Source organism: Mastigoproctus giganteus, chromosome 2 (assembly GCF_048544385.1).
Source record: "Mastigoproctus giganteus isolate SK-2022 chromosome 2, ASM4854438v1, whole genome shotgun sequence".
NCBI lineage: Eukaryota > Metazoa > Arthropoda > Arachnida > Uropygi > Thelyphonidae > Mastigoproctus > Mastigoproctus giganteus.
In genome coordinates this window covers 201,323,745-201,341,786 of record NC_143576.1, presented here as the reverse complement: position 1 = coordinate 201,341,786, position 18,042 = coordinate 201,323,745, and the positions used below count along the sequence as shown (strand labels likewise).

Here is an 18,042-nt window from a genome sequence, read left to right as displayed (position 1 = left end):
TCTCAAAGATCTACAAAATAATATACAGTAGATTATTAAAATTTGATTCTAAATCCAAAGCCAAAAATAGTTCATAGTCAAGAGCTTTGAGTTCCCTCCATTAAAAAAAAATAATAATAAAAAATGAAAAACCATATTTTTTTATTAATAAAAATAAAAATAAGACCTTGTTTTTATTAAAGAAAAACAAAACTTTGTAAATATTTTTTGTGTTAATTTTCTTTCTTTTTATGTTAGAGGACCAACTAGAAAGACTGCAGATGATATTAACAACCAATGTAAATGTCGTATAAAAGAATTAGATATTTTGGAGAAAAAGGAAGAGAACTTGGACTTACTAATTAAGCTTATACAAGAAAGCATAGATACTTCTGTTGAAGTTCCTGAAAGCAGGCAGCTAGCATATATTTTTTATGATGACCTTTGTAAATGTTTTGGTAATGATACACTTCTTTCTGTTCAAGCTCCACCTGGAACTCTGTTTGACTTTCCTACCTCTAAACTATCAAGAGATGACAAGGTATATGTGTGTGTTTATTTTTATTTAATTTTTTAATGATGTCAAGACAGTTGAATAGCATTTTATTCATGTTAGATTTTTTATGTTAAAATTCTGTGAAGAAAATTGAATCAGCTAACTATAAGATATTTTAATATACAGTAAACTCTCCTTATAGCACATTTGAAGAAACTGGTTCTGAAGAGCACTATTATACCAGGAAAGCAGGATGCCCTTTTTGGGGGTTGTTTTTCATTTTCCTTCAATATTTTAGTAGATAACTTATGCCGTGGCTTATATTATATAAGTTGAAAACTGAAATGTACTACTCTTACTTTTTTTTTTTTTTTTTTTTTTTCCTTAAAAATAATGAAAATTTTTGGAAAGATGTAATTATATTAAACTAAACATACCTTGAGTTTTACTGAATAAATATAAGTGTAATATTAACATAATAATAACTACTGTCATTAAGAAAATTTATTGATGCCATGTTGAACACATGTATACACAAAAGACTGTACAGTAAACCCCCACTATTCGCGGTATATGTATTCACGGTTTCGCATATTCGCGATCGCCGATTTAATATGAAATGAAACCTAAAAAAATGTGAATTTTAAAGCGCCGTGAATATTTTCCGCCATAAAAAAACATGGGCGTGGCTAAAATTATCTTTCCCAGTCAAAACAGCGCTCAGTGGGTGGGGGGAGAGGAGTGACAAAATCGCGAGCGCGGATGTTTCTCGCTAATCCTTGTTCAGTATGTGTTATGCGCTTGTCATGGAAAGTTTCGTCATTTGCTTTTAATTTATATGCTTATAAATTGAATAAATTTATCAATTTATAAATTGATATGCTTACAAAAATTATAAATCTACCGTTTTGCAGTGTAAAACAGACTTTTTCGAGTGTGTTAACGGAAGAAAGTGACTTTATTGTGGACAAGTTCTTTCTAACCCCTACAAAAATATGGCTACGAATAACAAGAGAAATGTGAAAATATCAAAGAAGGTGATGACATTAGCGAATAAAATTGAGTTATTAGATAAAATTTCTAATGGTGAAAGTGTCTCCTCAGTGGCAAAACATTATAAAATCAATGAGTCAACGGTACGATCAATCAAAAAATCGGAAGTAAATATACACCGTAGTGTCCGTGAAAACATGCTAATTGCTTCAAAAATTTGCTCTGTAACTCGTGATGTTAAATTAGAAAAGATGGAAAAAGCTTTAAATCTGTGGATAGAAGACCGAACTCAAAATAAAATTCCGTTAAGTTCACTCATCATTCGTGAAAAGGCAAAACACCTTTATCAACACTTTAGCTAAACTGGTGATAGCACTGGCGGGATAAGTTTTTTTGCTAGCAAAGGCGCTGGTTTGAAATTTCTAATAAATATTACATTTAATATTAAATTGTTTCTTATTTTCATTTCGATGCCATATGCTTGCATTTCACTATGGACTGTCTATGTACATAGTCATATTATGAAGGTACATATAAAATACATACATAGACAAAATTTTAGACTAGTTTTTCTTATATATTTCATACCTTGGAACGGAACCCCTTTATTATTATGTGAGCCATAACTCAGGATTCGCGTTTTCGGTATTCGCGACATTTCTCAGGAACGTAATCCCCGCGAATAGCGGGGGTTTACTGTACTAGAAAAGGAAAGTTTGAATACAACAATGAAAAACTAGACTCTGAGTTGTGAAGAGTGACCTATTTACCTTCAGACGTTTGAATTATATGTGAAATAAATGTCACTGGCACTGGAAAATTTCTAAGTAAACAAACTGCACAACTAATGATTCTTAAAATTTAGTCTCTCATTTCTTTTCCAAAGCCAAAAAAAAATTGAGAGGAAGAGGATTATCTGATTTTATTCCTTTTTGGGATCTCAAAAAAAGCAATTAACTGGGAGTGTTATAGCCTTTAAAAAAAATGCATGGCACTTCATAGTATTGACCATGGAACCAGAAGAAAAAGAGCATTAGGGGTGGAATCGTGCTGTAAATGGTATGATTATAATCCCCCTTAACAAATGTATGTTGTGACTGTGGCATGGATTTGTTAAGGGGGATCTTTGTCTGATTAATCTGATTGGATGCTGTTATGCAGTAACAAAAGAACTGGATGCAAAAATGATTTTGATATCATATGCTTGGATTTCGGGAAAGCGTTTATGTGCAACAGTATCAAGGGCAAATTGGAACAGTGTGGCATTAAGGGCACTTTGGATAAAGTGGTGGTTGAGTGGGAAATGATAGAGGGTGGTTATTAATGAACACCACTCTTTGTGGACTAATGATATTAGTGTAGTTCCCCAGGGTTCAGTGCTGGGCCTATTGTTGTTTTCTATATTTATTAATGATACTGATGAATATATATCAGGCTAAATGTCTAAATGAGCAGTATGGCATTAAGAGTAAGTTGCTACAATGGATAAAAGGGTGGTTAAGTGGGAGAAGACAGAGTGGTAATCAGTGGACTCTGCTCTTCGTGGACTAATGTTATTAGTGAAGTCCCCCATGGTTCAGTGTTGGGCCCACTGTTGTTTTGTATATTTATCAATGATATTGATGAAGGTATATCAGGCTTAATGTCGAAGTTTGCAGATGATACAAAGGTTTGCAGGGTTAATGACAGTAATGGCAGTTTGCTGCTGCAACAGGATCTAGAAAGTTTTGGGCAGATGGGCTGAGAAGTGGCAACTGAAGTTTAACATTGACAAATGCAAAGTATGGATAGCAGTGCAGTCAGGCTGCCAGAGCCTGTAATGGGGTCTTGTCAGTGATATACAGGAATTTTGCGAGCAGAGATACGGAGGTGATTATCCCTTTGTATAAGGCAATGGTCAGGCCACACCTTGATTACTGCATACAGGTCTGGAAGCCTCATTTTAGGAAGGATGTAGAGTTGTTCGAACAAGTACAGAGAAGGACAACAAGACTGGTGAGGGGAACAAAGAGGTGCTCTTATGAAGAAAGGCTTAAGTTCTTCAAATTGCAGCGTCTGGAGAATAGGCACCTGCGAGGCGATCTGATTGAGGTGTACAAGGCCTTGAATAGATTGAGCAGGCTCAATGCTGATGGGATTCTTCCTCTTGCTCAAATTACAAACCTGAGGGAGCATAAACTGAAATTGAGGAAAGACAGTTGTCGAATAGATGTGCAGAAATTTTGCTTTAGCCAGCGGGTAGTTGATTGCTGGAACAAACTTCCATCTGTTGTGGAAGTTGATAGCTTAAATGAATTCAAGGGAGAACTAGACAAACATTTAGAACGAATGGATCAGTGAAATGGGAAGGGATGTGTTTTTTGGCTGATGCTATATAAGCTTGCTTTCTTGCATCATATGCCTCTACTAATGCTAATTTGCAGATGATACAAAGGTTGGCAAAGTAATTAATCACAGTAATCAGGGTATGCTACAGCAACAAGATCTAGACAAATTAGGCAGATGGGCTGAGAAATGGCAGTTGAAATTTAACATTGACAAATGCAAGGTATTGCATACAGGTTAATGCCAGGTTAATGTAACTGCTGTGTGGTACTACACTCAGGATAGTGGAAAATGAAGACCTGGGATAATTGTTCAATTAGATATTAAGTTCTCTGAGTAGTGTAGACATGCTGCCAGGACAGCTCCTGGGGTTTTGTTACTTATATATAGCAGTGGTTCCCAAATTACTGAGATCTACGAACCCTTTCAAAAATCAAAAAAAGTCTGCAGACCCTATATGTATATATATATATTCTCGAACACTACTTTTAACCCTATGTTCTATTTTAATTAAATTTTCAGTTATGATAATACTCTGGTTATGCGCCGTTAATGCTATTGTAGGATTAAACATTATACAGTCAGTCCTCGTACAGCACGATAGTTGTGTTCCTAGAAACCCTCGTGCAATATAAACAACAGGCCCTATGGGAAAAATAGGGTTAGGCGATGACCATCCAAGATTGAACACACATTTGTAACCAAAACATTACCAAACACAATAAATAATCATAATAAAATACTTACGTATTTTATTACGACTATTATGTAATAAAATATTGCTAATGCTTTTGCTTCTATCGTAAGCAAACTTGTTTTTTGTTTGATTTTCTATCCAAACAGTTGACAGCCGTTGCATCTCTTCCATTCTTTGTGTCTTAATCTAATGGATTTTAATTACACTTTGAGTTGTTCCTGCTATGAAAGTTGTTTTTATTTTCTCTGCATTCTTTGTAATTCTCGGGGTTGCCTCATTTAGGTCTGTAGCACGTGCAATATCACATGGTCTTTCATTTCGCTCAAAGCGTTTCACAGTTTCATATTTTTTCGCTATCGACACTGGTGGACTGGCCATAAGCCTTACCGGGAAAACCCCGGTGGGCCAGAGGCCGGTGTGATTTTGGCCATAAACCGTAGTATGAGGCCACTATAAATTTTCCCGGGTAAGAATTTTTGACCCAGTCCGCCTCTGAAAAGAAAGGACGCTTTCTTTTCACACCTTTTAAGTATTTTACTCATTTTTAGGGAATAAAGCACAATTACAAAATGAGGAGGCACGCTTGATTAGCATTAGCATTAGTAGAGGCATTTGATGCAAGAAAGCAAGCTTATGCAGCATCAGCCAAAAAAAAAAAAAGAAAAAAAAGTAACATAAATAAATGAAAATAACCACTTCCACATCACCCCTCTGTTCGTTCGAAATACCTGTCCAGCTGAGCCTTAAACTTATTTAGGCTATCAACTTCCACGACAAGGGATGGAAGTCTGTTCCACCTACCAACCACCCGCTGGCTAAAGGCAAATTTCCGCACATCTATCCTACATCTGTCTTTCCTCAATTTGAATTTATGCCCTCTCAGGTGATTATTCTGAGCAAGAGGAAGAATCCCATCAGCATTGAGCATGCTCAAACCATTCAAGGCTTTGTACACCTCTATCAGATCACCTCGCTGGTGCCTAGTTTCCAGACACTGTAATTCGCAAAACTTAAGCCTTTCTTCGTAAGAGCACCCCTTTGTCCCATTCACCAATCTTGTTGCCCTTCTCTGTACTTGTTCCAGCAGCTCTACATCCTTCTTGAAATGAGGCCTCCAGGCCTGTATACGGTACTCTATGTGTGGCCTGACCATTGGGAATAATCAAGGAAATATACAAGGGAATAATCACCTCCTTATCCCTGCTAGAAAAATTCCTATATATCATTGACAATACACCATGAGCTACTCTTGCAGCCCGTCTGCACTGCTCAGAGAACTTCATATCTGCCTGCACAACCACCCCCAGGTCCCTTTCATTCTCTACCACTGTCAGTGTAGTACCACAGAGTTGATACGTTGCTCTGGGGTTGCTGTTTCCCATATGTAGTACTTTACATTTGTCAATGTTAAACTTCATTTGCCACCTCAAAGCCCATCTGCTCAACCTTTCCAAATCCTGTTGCAGCAGCATAGTGTCAGTAGTGTCCTTGACAACCCGGCCAACCTTCGTATCGTCTGCAAACTTGGACATTAAGCTTGATATACCATCATCAATATCATTTATAAATACAGAAAACAATAAAGGACCCAATACTGAACCCTGAGGGACTCCACTAATAACATTAGTCCACGATGAGCAGTGTCCATTGATTACCACTCTCTGTCTTCTCCCCCTCAACCACCCCTTTATCCATAGCAGCAATTTGCCTCCAATGCCACACCGCTCCAATTTGTGCAGCAGTCTTCCATGTGCAACAGTATCAAAAGCCTTTCTAAGATCCAAGTATATAATATCAAAGTTATTCCCTGCATCCAGTTCTTTTGTGACTGCATCATAGTATCCAATCAAATTGGTCAGGCAAGACTTCCCCTTAACAAAACCATGCTGTGTCCTAGCTATAACTGTAGTCTTGTCTAGATGATCCTGCAGTGCTTCTTTAACCAGTGCCTCCATTAATTTTCCGGGAACAGAAGTTAAACTCACAGGTCTATAATTACTTGTGTCAGCCTTTGATCCCCCTTTGTGGATTGGGGTCACATTTGCACATCTCCAGTCCATGGGTACCTCCCCTGAGTCCAAGGAAGCTCTCATAATTATGGCTAAGGGTTTGCTTACTTCCTTTGCTGCCTCCTTTAATATAACTGGATAGATCCCATCCACCCCAGGTGCCATTCTTGTGTTTATCTTCAACAATTTCTCCTCCACTTTGCTCTCAGTTATTACAAGATTCTCTAGCTTACTGCTAGAGTTGAATACACCCCTGGCATTCACCTCGCTGAATAACTCCTCATGTGTGAATGTCGATGCAAAATATTCATTTAGTTTGTTAGCTACCTGAGCAGGGTCATCAACAGTTGACCCATCGATCTCAAGTGGACCACATAAACAAAGATACACATGATACACATAAACAAAGCTGTGCGCGTGTAGCAACTGAATAAACAACACCGTAAAGGCAGAGATACACTATTAACACCTCACATTTTACTAAAGCACATTTCTAGGGTTACTACCATAAAACAATAAAAACAATTTCCAGTTGCATTTCTGCTAGTGGAATCTGTTATGAACTTGTAGTAAACTCGATCTAATTGCATTTGCAATTATACCGATAGCTGGAATTGTGTTGGTTTTTACGTTATTATGGTGAAATGTGTTTCCTCTTCACTGATATAAAACACCTAAATACATTTTCAGAATCTTCTCTTCATTCTTATCGTGTTGCGTTCAGTTGGGATGATTCCGCGTTCGACTGCCATTTCTTGTAAACACAAAGGCGAATCATGCATAAGCGAATTCGGTTCGTGTTATATAAGATATCGTTCCCCTATTTATAAATCGTGTATGATCGAATTCGTGTAATGTAAACACGTGTTATACGAAGACTGACTGTACGTGCATTGATATATTAGGTCAAAGTCCCGATTGATTTTTGTTTTGCGAGTGGTAGTGAACATTTTATATATTTTTTTTTATTTTGGGTGAGAGACATTATTGGTAATTAAGCCATTGTTGTTCTAGCAGTTGTTGGTTTGCCTATGGTTCTATGTTAACAATTAACATGAAATCAAGTTAAGAAATATATAAATGTAAAGTTTGAAAAGATTAGAGGTTTAAAGTTAAAGGAGAAAGGAAATAAAAGGAATTATTAAAGATTAGTCAAGAAAAATTAGGAAAATAACTAGGAAGAATTAGGAAGCTACTTCTCTTTGCTACTTTCTCAGGGGTTTTGAACAGATGGATAGCCATACTAAATAAATGTCTCATGCATACCCGTTTCTGTAGTCTCAATAACAGTTGTGCTTATTAAGTACTCATGTTTAGTTATGGATGTCCCAATGTAATAAGCAAATAAAATTGAATTTTAATATATTTTTAATTAATTTAGTTTTAAATTTTCGGATTATAATTAGCTGCAAACTGGGATTGGGACCCAAATCCCTACGGGTATGCATCAGAGTAAATATAAAAAGTATATAGGCATTTACCTGCGAACACTATGGCTATTAGTTGGTAGGAGAAAGTACATGCAATGTGCCTGGGAGCTGCTTTATAGGAGGCCAGGACACCATCTAGTCTGTTTTTTTTTTATTAGTCTGTCGGTAATGATTATATATGTATAAGTTAGTGCAATTGCATCATTTCAGTACATAGCCAACTACTTATATATGTACTTTTAAATTGGCATCATTAAGTATATCTCATATTGTGAATACCTTCGCAACGAGTTGCCATGATATTGCACTACTTCATCATTGCAACACCAGGGTACCTGCCCTTCCACTGATGAGGAGCCAATAAGCTCCAAAACGGTGCCATATGGGTGATGGTATCCACTGAGAATAAGTAACAATAGTCTTCTTCTATAGTGAAGTGTTACTTATTCGAAGTAGTTCATGGCAACTCATTGTGAAGGTATTCACAATATGAGATATACTTAATGATGCCAATTTATAACTACTTAAGTAGTTGGCTATGTACTGAAATGATGCAATTGCACTAACTTGTATATTAGTTAAACTCTTTACATAACCTGAGGCTTTAGTCCTAAACTATATCGTAATTATATATGCTTAAGGATGGGTTAATTTGTTAAGTTGTGATTATGCAGCCTGTATTAAATTTGTAATCGATGGTTAGGATTATGGTGAATACCTATATAGATGTTTATGTTAATACATTTTAAGATTACATTTTTTTTTTTTTTTTTTATGATAAATCAAAATGGTAATGTTATCCACTGAACAAGGACTGGTATAACCTTTCTACAGCATAACAGCCAGTGTATGCCCAGTGGGATAACTATATACATATTTACATATCCCCCATCGGTGATTTTAACCTTGTGGTGCTTTGGACTTAAGGCGTGGTGTGGCATATTTGCTGTTGTTGCTGTTTATATCATTTTGCTGTCAAATTTATAATATCCAGTGAAGTTAAGGCTATAAAGCATTGTGATTGGTATGGGTTAGCTTGAGAACTCCTATTACTGTTGTATTAAGATTTGAAATTGGACATCTGGATTGCAGTGCAGTCAGACAACGAGCCTTTTCTGAGCACAATGAACCCAGGGGTCTAATGGGGACCCAAACAGTTGCCCTTTGACCCTATTAGGGTTAATATTGGGGTTATGTAGGATTAAATTGGCTTGAATGGCTGCTTTAATATGGTATCTGATAAATTTAACAGGCATTTTTTTTTTTTTTTCTCGATTAAATTAGCTTTTAGTTTTTGTAATGCATCCAGCATGTTTCTCTGGTTACTACAGATGTGTATTCTGTTAGTTTGATTTCTGATTGCGTTACCATGTATTTGTTTTGTTAAATTGGTCTCCCAGTTTGCAAGTCTAATGGCTTAGAGGTTGAAATGGTCTCTTTTGTCAAAGTGTCGTGTGTAGATTTTATTTTCTTTGATTGTGATTTTGCTGTCGAGGTATATGGCTTGTAGGTGGCTTTTAGGGTTGGTCCATTCAATGGTCAGGTCTGTGGGATATATTTCCAGTACTAATTTGTCAAATTTATCACAATTGACAACTAAGACATCGTTAATGTATCTAAAGAAAATTGTGTCGTCTTTAATTTTGTTTTTGTACTGGTGTAAGTAAAGGTTGGCAATGGAACTCGAGCTGCTTGCTCCCATTGCTATCCCCTTACTTTGCACGTAGATGCTGTCTCCCATAAGTATGTAGTTGTTGATTATGCATAAATTTATTAGGTCTATCCAATACTGTTTATTACAGCCTAGAATTTCCTGATTTCGTTGTAGTAGTCTATTAGCACTGTTTTTTTTTTTTTTTAAATTATTGTGTGAAATGCTGGTAAATAGATTTTTGTATTATTACATTAGGACATCCATAACTAAACATGAGTACTTAATAAGCAAAACTGTTATTGAGATTACAGAAACAGGTATGCACGAGACATTCATTTAGTATGGCTATCTGTCTGCTCAAAGCCCCTGAGGAAGTAGCAGAGAGACTGCCATGTGAAGGAATGTTACCTTCCTAATTTTTCTTGACTAATCTTTAATAATTCCCTTTATTTCCTTTCACCTCTAATCTTTTCGAACTTTACATTTATATATTTCTTAACTTGATTTCATGTTAATAGTCAATATAGAACTATAGGCAAACCAACAACTGCTAGAACAGCAATGGCTAGCCAGTTAGTTAGGCCTTAATTACTGGTAATGCCTCCTGCCCAAAATAAAAAAAATAAATAAATAAAAAAATTTTTCACTACCACTAGCAAAACAAAAATCAATCGGGATTTTGACCTAATATATATATATTTAGTCGATTCCAGTCGAATCCGATTTCTTGACTAATCTTTAATAATTCCCTTTATTTCCTTTCACCTCTAATCTTTTCAAACTTTACATTTATATATTTCTTAACTTGATTTCATGTTAATAGTCAATATAGAACTATAGGCAAACCAACAACTGCTAGAACAGCAATGGCTAGCCAGTTAGTTAGGCCTTAATTACTGGTAATGACTCCTGCCCAAAATAAAAAAAAAATAATAATAAATAAAAAAATTTTTCACTACCACTTGCAAAACAAAAATCAATCGGGATTTTGACCTAATTTATATATATACAGTCGATTCCGTGTAATTTGAGACACACCGGGACTAGTGCATTTTGGTCCAATTAAGCGGCTGCCCCAATTATCCGAAGTTTCATGAAAAAAAAAAGTTAAAAATACATTTAATTCAATTAAACAGCGATTCTAATTATCGAAAATAGGAAGAATATTATCCATAGGCTATAAAAGTAATGATATATATTATATATATATATATTAAGCACAGATTTACCCTTTGTTACCTTACCAATTAAAAAATTAAATGATACGTGAAAATCGGAAGAATATAGGTGATAATCGGAATAACTAATATATACTGTAATATGTACATACTAACTAGTTGACATTTCTGTTCACTGACACTTGCGGGTGCGGGGTTAAAATTTAAAACAGTAAAAAAGATAAGCAATCAATAACAAAGAACACGGCACACACAAATTGCAAGTAACGCAATACATGCAAGTGAGAATGGAGTAACAAGTTATGAAACTTTAAAAATAGGAATGAAGAGAAGATTCTGAAAATTAATTTTTTTATATGATTGAAGATTTCATGGAAGTGTAAACACATTTTACCATAATAATCCACAGAATTCCAGCTGTCGGTATTATCGCAAATTCAATAAGATCGAGTTTACTATCCGTTTATGATAGATTGCACTAACAGAAAAGCCCAATAAACAGATGATTGCTAATTGTTTTTATTGTTTTATGGTTGTGACCTCCAGAAATCCGACCGAACCATGTATGTTCAGAGACAATCGTAGGGTAATCTCCAGTGCTGCAGTCTCCTGCCCCGATTAAATGGCATGTTGTCCCAATTAAGCGAAGTAAACCCTGGCTGTTTTCTCGATTGGGTTTTGTTTTTTAAGATTTGCCCCAAATAAACGGCTGCCTCGATTAACCGGTGACCCAAATGTGTATGTATGTATGAACACGAACACTGGGTTTTCTGAAAAGAAAATTCAAAGTTTTATGTTTAAAACAACTCAACTTTATTCTTATTTTTACATAAATATATAATAATAACTTTATTTATCATCAATTTGCTATACATAGAATGAATAATTTGACCAGTTCCAGAGGGTCTGTTTCGTGGACTCCCTGGAACTGGTATATGGACCCCAGTTTGGGAAACTCTGATATACAGGATTTTTTTTTTTTTTCTAGCAGGGATAAGGAGGTGATTATCCTATTGTACAAAGCAATGGTTAGACCCATCTTGAGTACTGCATACAGGTCTGGGAACTTCATTGTAGAAAGGATGTTGATCTGCTGGAATGGGTGCAGAGAATGGCAGTGAGATTGGTGAAGGGAACAAAAGAGTGGTCTTACCAAAAAAGACATAAGTTTTGCAAATTGCACCTGCAAGGTGATCTGATTGAGGTGTTTAAAAGATGTGTGGAAGTTTGCCTTCAGTAGGTGGGTGGTTGATTGTTGAAACAAACCTCCATCATGGAAGTGGGTAAAAAAACTAGACAAATTGTTGGAGGTAATGCAGGAACCGTGGATTTTTTTTCTCCCTTGCTGATGCTTGTTTTTCTTGCATCATTTGCCAATACTAATGTGATAAGTTTAATGAATAATTTATGGTATCTAACTAGAGATTGTTTTTGTTTCAGGTTTACAAACCAAAATACTGTATTCATCTCAGATCCTACACAAAGCCATTAAGTGTTCTGCTAATAAATAAGGATAAGGAATCAGAATATCCACTTGCCATTCAAGTAAGATTTAAATTTTTAAAATTCAGAATTTGACCTAAAATATGTTCAGTCTTATTGTGTGTGGTACACTAAAAGTAATTTTATCTGAAAATGTGTGTATTTATCAGAAAGTATTGAAACAATTAAAATTGAATTAGTAAAGATGAAGAGAAAAATTGGTGTAGAACAGGGAGCTGCAGTGTTGTGACTGACATTGCTGAAGTGTTTATATCCGTGGATGTTGTTCAGTAAATTCTGCAGTAACCTCACAAGTTGAAGTATATTGCCTCTTGCACATGAAGACCAAACTCATTCTGTGTTGTGTTACTTGTATAGCTATCATCAGGCAAAGAAATTTTTAATATTATTATATTAAAGAAACCTATGGGTGCAACTTTTACAGTTTCAGATTCTCTAAATTATAAATCTAGAAACTAGGCATGTCAGTGGAGACCTAATCAAAGTACTTAAGACTAAAATGGTTGATCAAATGCCAATGGCTTGTTTACTCTTTCTCATAACACACACACACACACACACACACACACACACACACACACACACACACACACACACACACAGGTAGACATCAGTTTAAATTGAACAAGTTGGGTAATGTTCTTAATATTCTGCATTTCAGGCACGTTTGATATTTAAAATTTTTTTTTTTTTTTTTTTTCATTGATTTAATTTCCATTTTCTGTGATTAATGGAAGTGAAAAGTAAATAACTAATTATCCTGTTACTAATTAATTAAATAAGAGTATCTAAATAATTGTTTTCACTCAATGGTTTATAATACAGTAATCCCCCAAAATTCACGAGGGTTACATTCTTACAACACTCACAAACATGTGGCCCATAATTCAGTGGAAAAAGTAGTGTTAAAAATATGGTTAAAAAAAAAAAAATAGTCAAAAATGAACAAGCAATAAATAAATTTTTATTATAAAGAAAGGGCAAAATCAAAACATCCTGACATTAAAGCACAAGATTAAACAAAAGGTAAAACACCAAAATGCTTAAAAATCTTCTTGGGAAGATGTTGTCGTTTTGGGTTTTATTGGTGCATCAACGATTAAGGCTATAATGCACCAAAACCAGGTCATGTAAAAGAGCAGATTAATATTTCAGTGACATAAAGAATTAGGTCACTGTGTCAAGAATAACAGTAATAAAAATATGTGATAAGTTTATAAAACATGTTTTAAATACATGTAAAAGTATTTAAACATTTTAAATAACTAAAAACAGCTGATAAATTTTCATCGTCAGATAAAATCTGACTGAGTGCACAAGGCTCAATCAGGTGGCTAAAAGCAGTAAAATATATACGGCATTCATGCCTATAAAGTGGACGCACGGATAAAATGTCTTATGGTTAAAAAGGTGTCACATTGCTCACACATAGGAGAATCATCCACCCTCAGCAGGAATGAATGAGTAAGATGACTGTGTCCTATGGGAAGGCGAGCAAGAACAACTTCTCTACAGTTCCTGTGCAGATTAGACTGCCACAGTTTAATTACTGGGAAGAAGGCCTGGGCTTGAAAAAGTTTGATGTCGGTTTGTCTTTTTAAGTTTTGTAATTCATTTTGTATTTCCATGTAAGGACTACATGCAGACTATATGCCTCTGAATTTGAGACTCCTCTTCTTTACAGGATCATATTCCACCACCTTGTCTATTAATGCTCTTTATTTGCAATTTCATTACTTCTCCCACAGCTTTCAAATTGAGAGTAGATTTTGAACTTACTTCTTCTTCATCCTCAGTTTTATCCTGATTATTGTCCTCGATATGTTCAGCAAGATCATCTTCAGTCAATTCCTGACTGTGAGACAAGCAACTCCTCAACTTGTGGCTGCATATCTACAAAACCTTCTCTTCAAACTTGATGTGCCAACTGGATGATGTTTTAAATTTCATTATCAGTGGAAGGAATCATAGCTACTTTGTTGACAAGCACCAGCCAAAGCTTCTTCCAGCAAGCATTAATAGTGGATTGCTGTATCTCATTCAGCTACTTGTGAATAACAGTGATATAGTCTGCGATGTTGAATTTTTTCTAGCATTACATCTTCTATTGCATTCAAAATGCACTTAAAACTGCATCTTGTATAGTACATTAAATGGTGCTATTACCATTTGGTCCAAGGGTTGGAGAAGCAAGGTTGTATTCAGTGGTAGAAAAGCCTCTTTTACATTTGAATTTGCAAACTTAATGTTAATTGGGTGCCCAGGAGCATTATAAATGATGAGTAGAACTTTAAATTCAAGGTTTGTAGATATAGTCATGAATATTTATTTATTTATTATTATTTCTATATTTATTTTTTTATTTCGGGAATGGAACAGTCATGGAACTGCTCTAAGAATAATGCTGCAGTGACCCATGTTTTTTTGTTTGCTCACCAAAACACGAGCCTTTGATTCTTGCCTCCTAGTGCACGGGGGTTCATTAAACGATATAAGAACTTAGGCTTTATTACACATTCCCTTGAAGCATTTGCACACAGCGAAGGGATACATGATCCTTAGCCACCCTAAAAATTGGAGCTGCCTATTTCTTTTTTGAAAGAAAAGTTCTATTCTGCAATTTTATACAGAAGAGTGAAGTTTCATTTGCATTGAAGATCTGTTGTGGCAGATATCCTTTCTTACCAGTAAGCTGATGTAGTTCGTTGGGAAACCTTTGAGCTGCTTCATTATTTTTAAATCTATTGAACCATCCTTTGCTTGCTTGAAAATCAAAAGATGGCTCTAATTTCTTACTTTTCTGCATGTTGAAATGGTCAGAAAACAGCTTTTCAAAGGAATTTTCTTCTATGTTTGATCCTCTATCCACGAATTTAGAACTTTTTCCATTTCTTCGATTGAGTTTTCTTGCACTTGATATCAATTGTGCACTTATCTGGGCACTGCTCACAATGCTATCTCTTATTGGCTTCTCATTTTTCTTTATGGATCTCGCCATTGACTTATTAATTCCGAAATATCTTCCAACTGCTAATGCCCTTTTGCCCATCAAGAGTCTATCGAGTACTTTTATTTTTTTCATTTAAGTGTATTATGTTTTTTTGCCTCTACACTAGATTCTTTTCTTTCTATTGCATTTTTAAGGGTAATGCATTACACACAACATTACACTTAGACAGCACCTGCTATTAATACGTGGGTGTGTTTGCACCCCAATGAAGCAGTACTTGTTGGTCCTTGAAGTTGTCACAGACGTTCTCTCAGATATGCTAGACAAGCTGTACTTGCTTCCTGGGAATCTAAAATGCTGATGGAACTGATATTCAGGTGACATTCGAGTCAAGTGGACCCCAAATTTCGGTGAAGTCCGGACAGTCTGTGACAGCCAAGTCCTCTGCTTGCACCTTCACGATGGTGGGACTGTTAGTAATCCTGGGTATCACCTACATGCACAAGCACGCTGTGGGTGACCGCCCAGGTGAGAACCAATGTAAGCAGTGGTCGAGGTGTAGCATCCACACCACACGAAGGAATGCTGCCCCTCTGTGTTACCATGCAATACTGGGTGGTAGATGCCTCTCATCAACCGATGCAATACCACCACTTTGCTTATTGGAAGCCTGAAGTGGTGGAACTCATGTTTAGTCTCCAGAGATAAGTTCCGGTCAACCTATCCCCATCTCTTTCATCATGCAGTATGACTGATGACTTTTGAGGTTATGATGAACATCATGGTGAGATGTATAATGCTAGTGTATAATCTTGCTACCTCTGCTCTGCCAGATAGTGACTGGAGCGAGTCCGAGTAGTGTGTATGCGGGTGGGGGGGCATTGCCAAGTCCACATTATGTCAAGAATCTGGTTATATTCTTACCATGTGTATGCCGTATCCAAAAATTTCATTACTTCATACAGCATGTCCCCTTCCACTTTTTCTTACCATTGAATACACCATGAATTGTCAGACTAATAGAGTAAGCTTATCTGCAAAAAAGATCTAAACCTCCCAAACACTTCTTAATTCATTTCACAAATATACGAATATACATGGTCTAAATTCTAATCTCAACAGTGTCCATTTCCACTTGCAGTCTGCCAAACTCCATGTACTTTTTCTGACAGAATCTCAGTTACCAAAATTATTCGCTGTATGATTCTTTTCGCTTCAAAGGCGGTACTTGTGCATATGTCCGTTCCGATATTCCTTGTCAGGAATAACAGTGATATAGTCTGCGATTTTGAATTTTTTCTAGCATTACATCTTCTATTGCATTCAAAATGCACTTAAAACTGCATCTTGTATAGTACATTAAATGGTGCTATTACCATTTGGTCCAAGGGTACCAAATAATGTACTTTCATGATGTACTTTACTTGTTTCTTCCTAAATGGGGAAATAGATTATCCAGGATTTTATTTTTACCATCTATCACGGAAAATTGAGCGTGTACTATATCAACATGCACCTCAGATTGTGGTATGCTGGAAACACTTTCATAATGTAGTTTACTTGTTTCTTCCTGGATTTTAATAAAAATTTAAAGATAACTAATATTTCATATTGCTGCTATGATTAATATAAGCAAATAATAATAATTTGTTATTTGTATATTTTGTAAACTGACAACCAAAAAAGTGAGCTCCTTCATATGCACGAACCAAGAACGTTTCTGCATATTCACCATATTCCCCTTTCATTCTTTGAATTAGCACTAGGAACAAACAATATCCATTCCTTCATCTACAATATATAGTGTATGGAAAAATAGAAATAATATTGCCAAATTTCTGTTTATCCAATTTTGATGAAATTTGGGATGGCTTGACAAATCTTTTCAGAAGCCTCCAGCATAAAATCGCATGAAAATTTGCCCATTGGTAGTCAAGTTATGTGCAGATAAGTGGACTCTGGCTGGAGACAAATTTCTGTACATCCAACATGCAACCATTCTTTCTCAATTTGAATTTATGTCCCTTTGTATGTAGTCTGAACAAGAGTAAGGATTCCCTTAGCATTGATCTTACTCAATCCATTCAAGGCCTTAAATGCCTCGATCAAATCTCCTCATAGGTGCATAGTCTCCAGACACTGCAGTTTGCACTTAAGCATTTCCTGGAGGAAAGTGCACCCTTTTGCTCCCTCACCAATCTTATTGCTTTTCTCTGCACCCATTCCAACAGATTCATGTCCTTCCTAAAATGAAGCTTCCAGAACTGTATTGATTACTCAAGATGTGACCTAAACATTGCCTTATACAATGGGATAATCACCTCCTTGGCCCTGCTGGCAAAATTTCTGTATATCATTGACAAATCCCTTGAACTGTCCTGGCAGCCGTCTGCACTGCTCAAAGAACTTCATGCCTGACTGCACAATAACCCTCAGGTCATTTTCATTCAGCACTGTCCTGAGTGTTGTACTATGCTCATCATATGTTAATCAATATTAAAATTCAGTTTCCACTTCTCATTTCATTTGTTAATCTTGTTGCTCTAGCATACCCTGATTACTGTGATTAACTACCCTACCAACCTTCATATTATCTGCAAACCTTAGACATTGAGCTTGATATGCCTTCATCAATATCATTAATAAATATAGAAAACAAGAGTGATCCCAGCACTGAACCCAGGGAGCCTCCACTAATAACATTAGTCCAAGAAGAGCAGTGCTGGTAACTAATCTGTCTTCTCCCACCGAACCTTCACTTTATGCATAGCAGCAACTTATCCTTAATACCACACTGTGTTAATTTGTATAGCAGTCTTTTATATGTG

The 18,042-nt window shown here is 35.9% G+C and overlaps 1 protein-coding gene across 1 annotated transcript in view; it reads left to right on the top strand.

Annotated features, from left to right (window-relative positions):
• Nucleotides 1-18,042, top strand: part of LOC150089911 (uncharacterized) — an 85,650-nt gene that overhangs the window by 30,246 nt on the left and 37,362 nt on the right. Inside the window, exons 3-4 of the mRNA XM_090390130.1 lie at nt 238-520; nt 12,202-12,306. Of these exons, the coding sequence (XP_090246256.1) occupies nt 238-520; nt 12,202-12,306 (388 nt within the window). The remainder of the gene's footprint in view (nt 1-237; nt 521-12,201; nt 12,307-18,042) is intronic.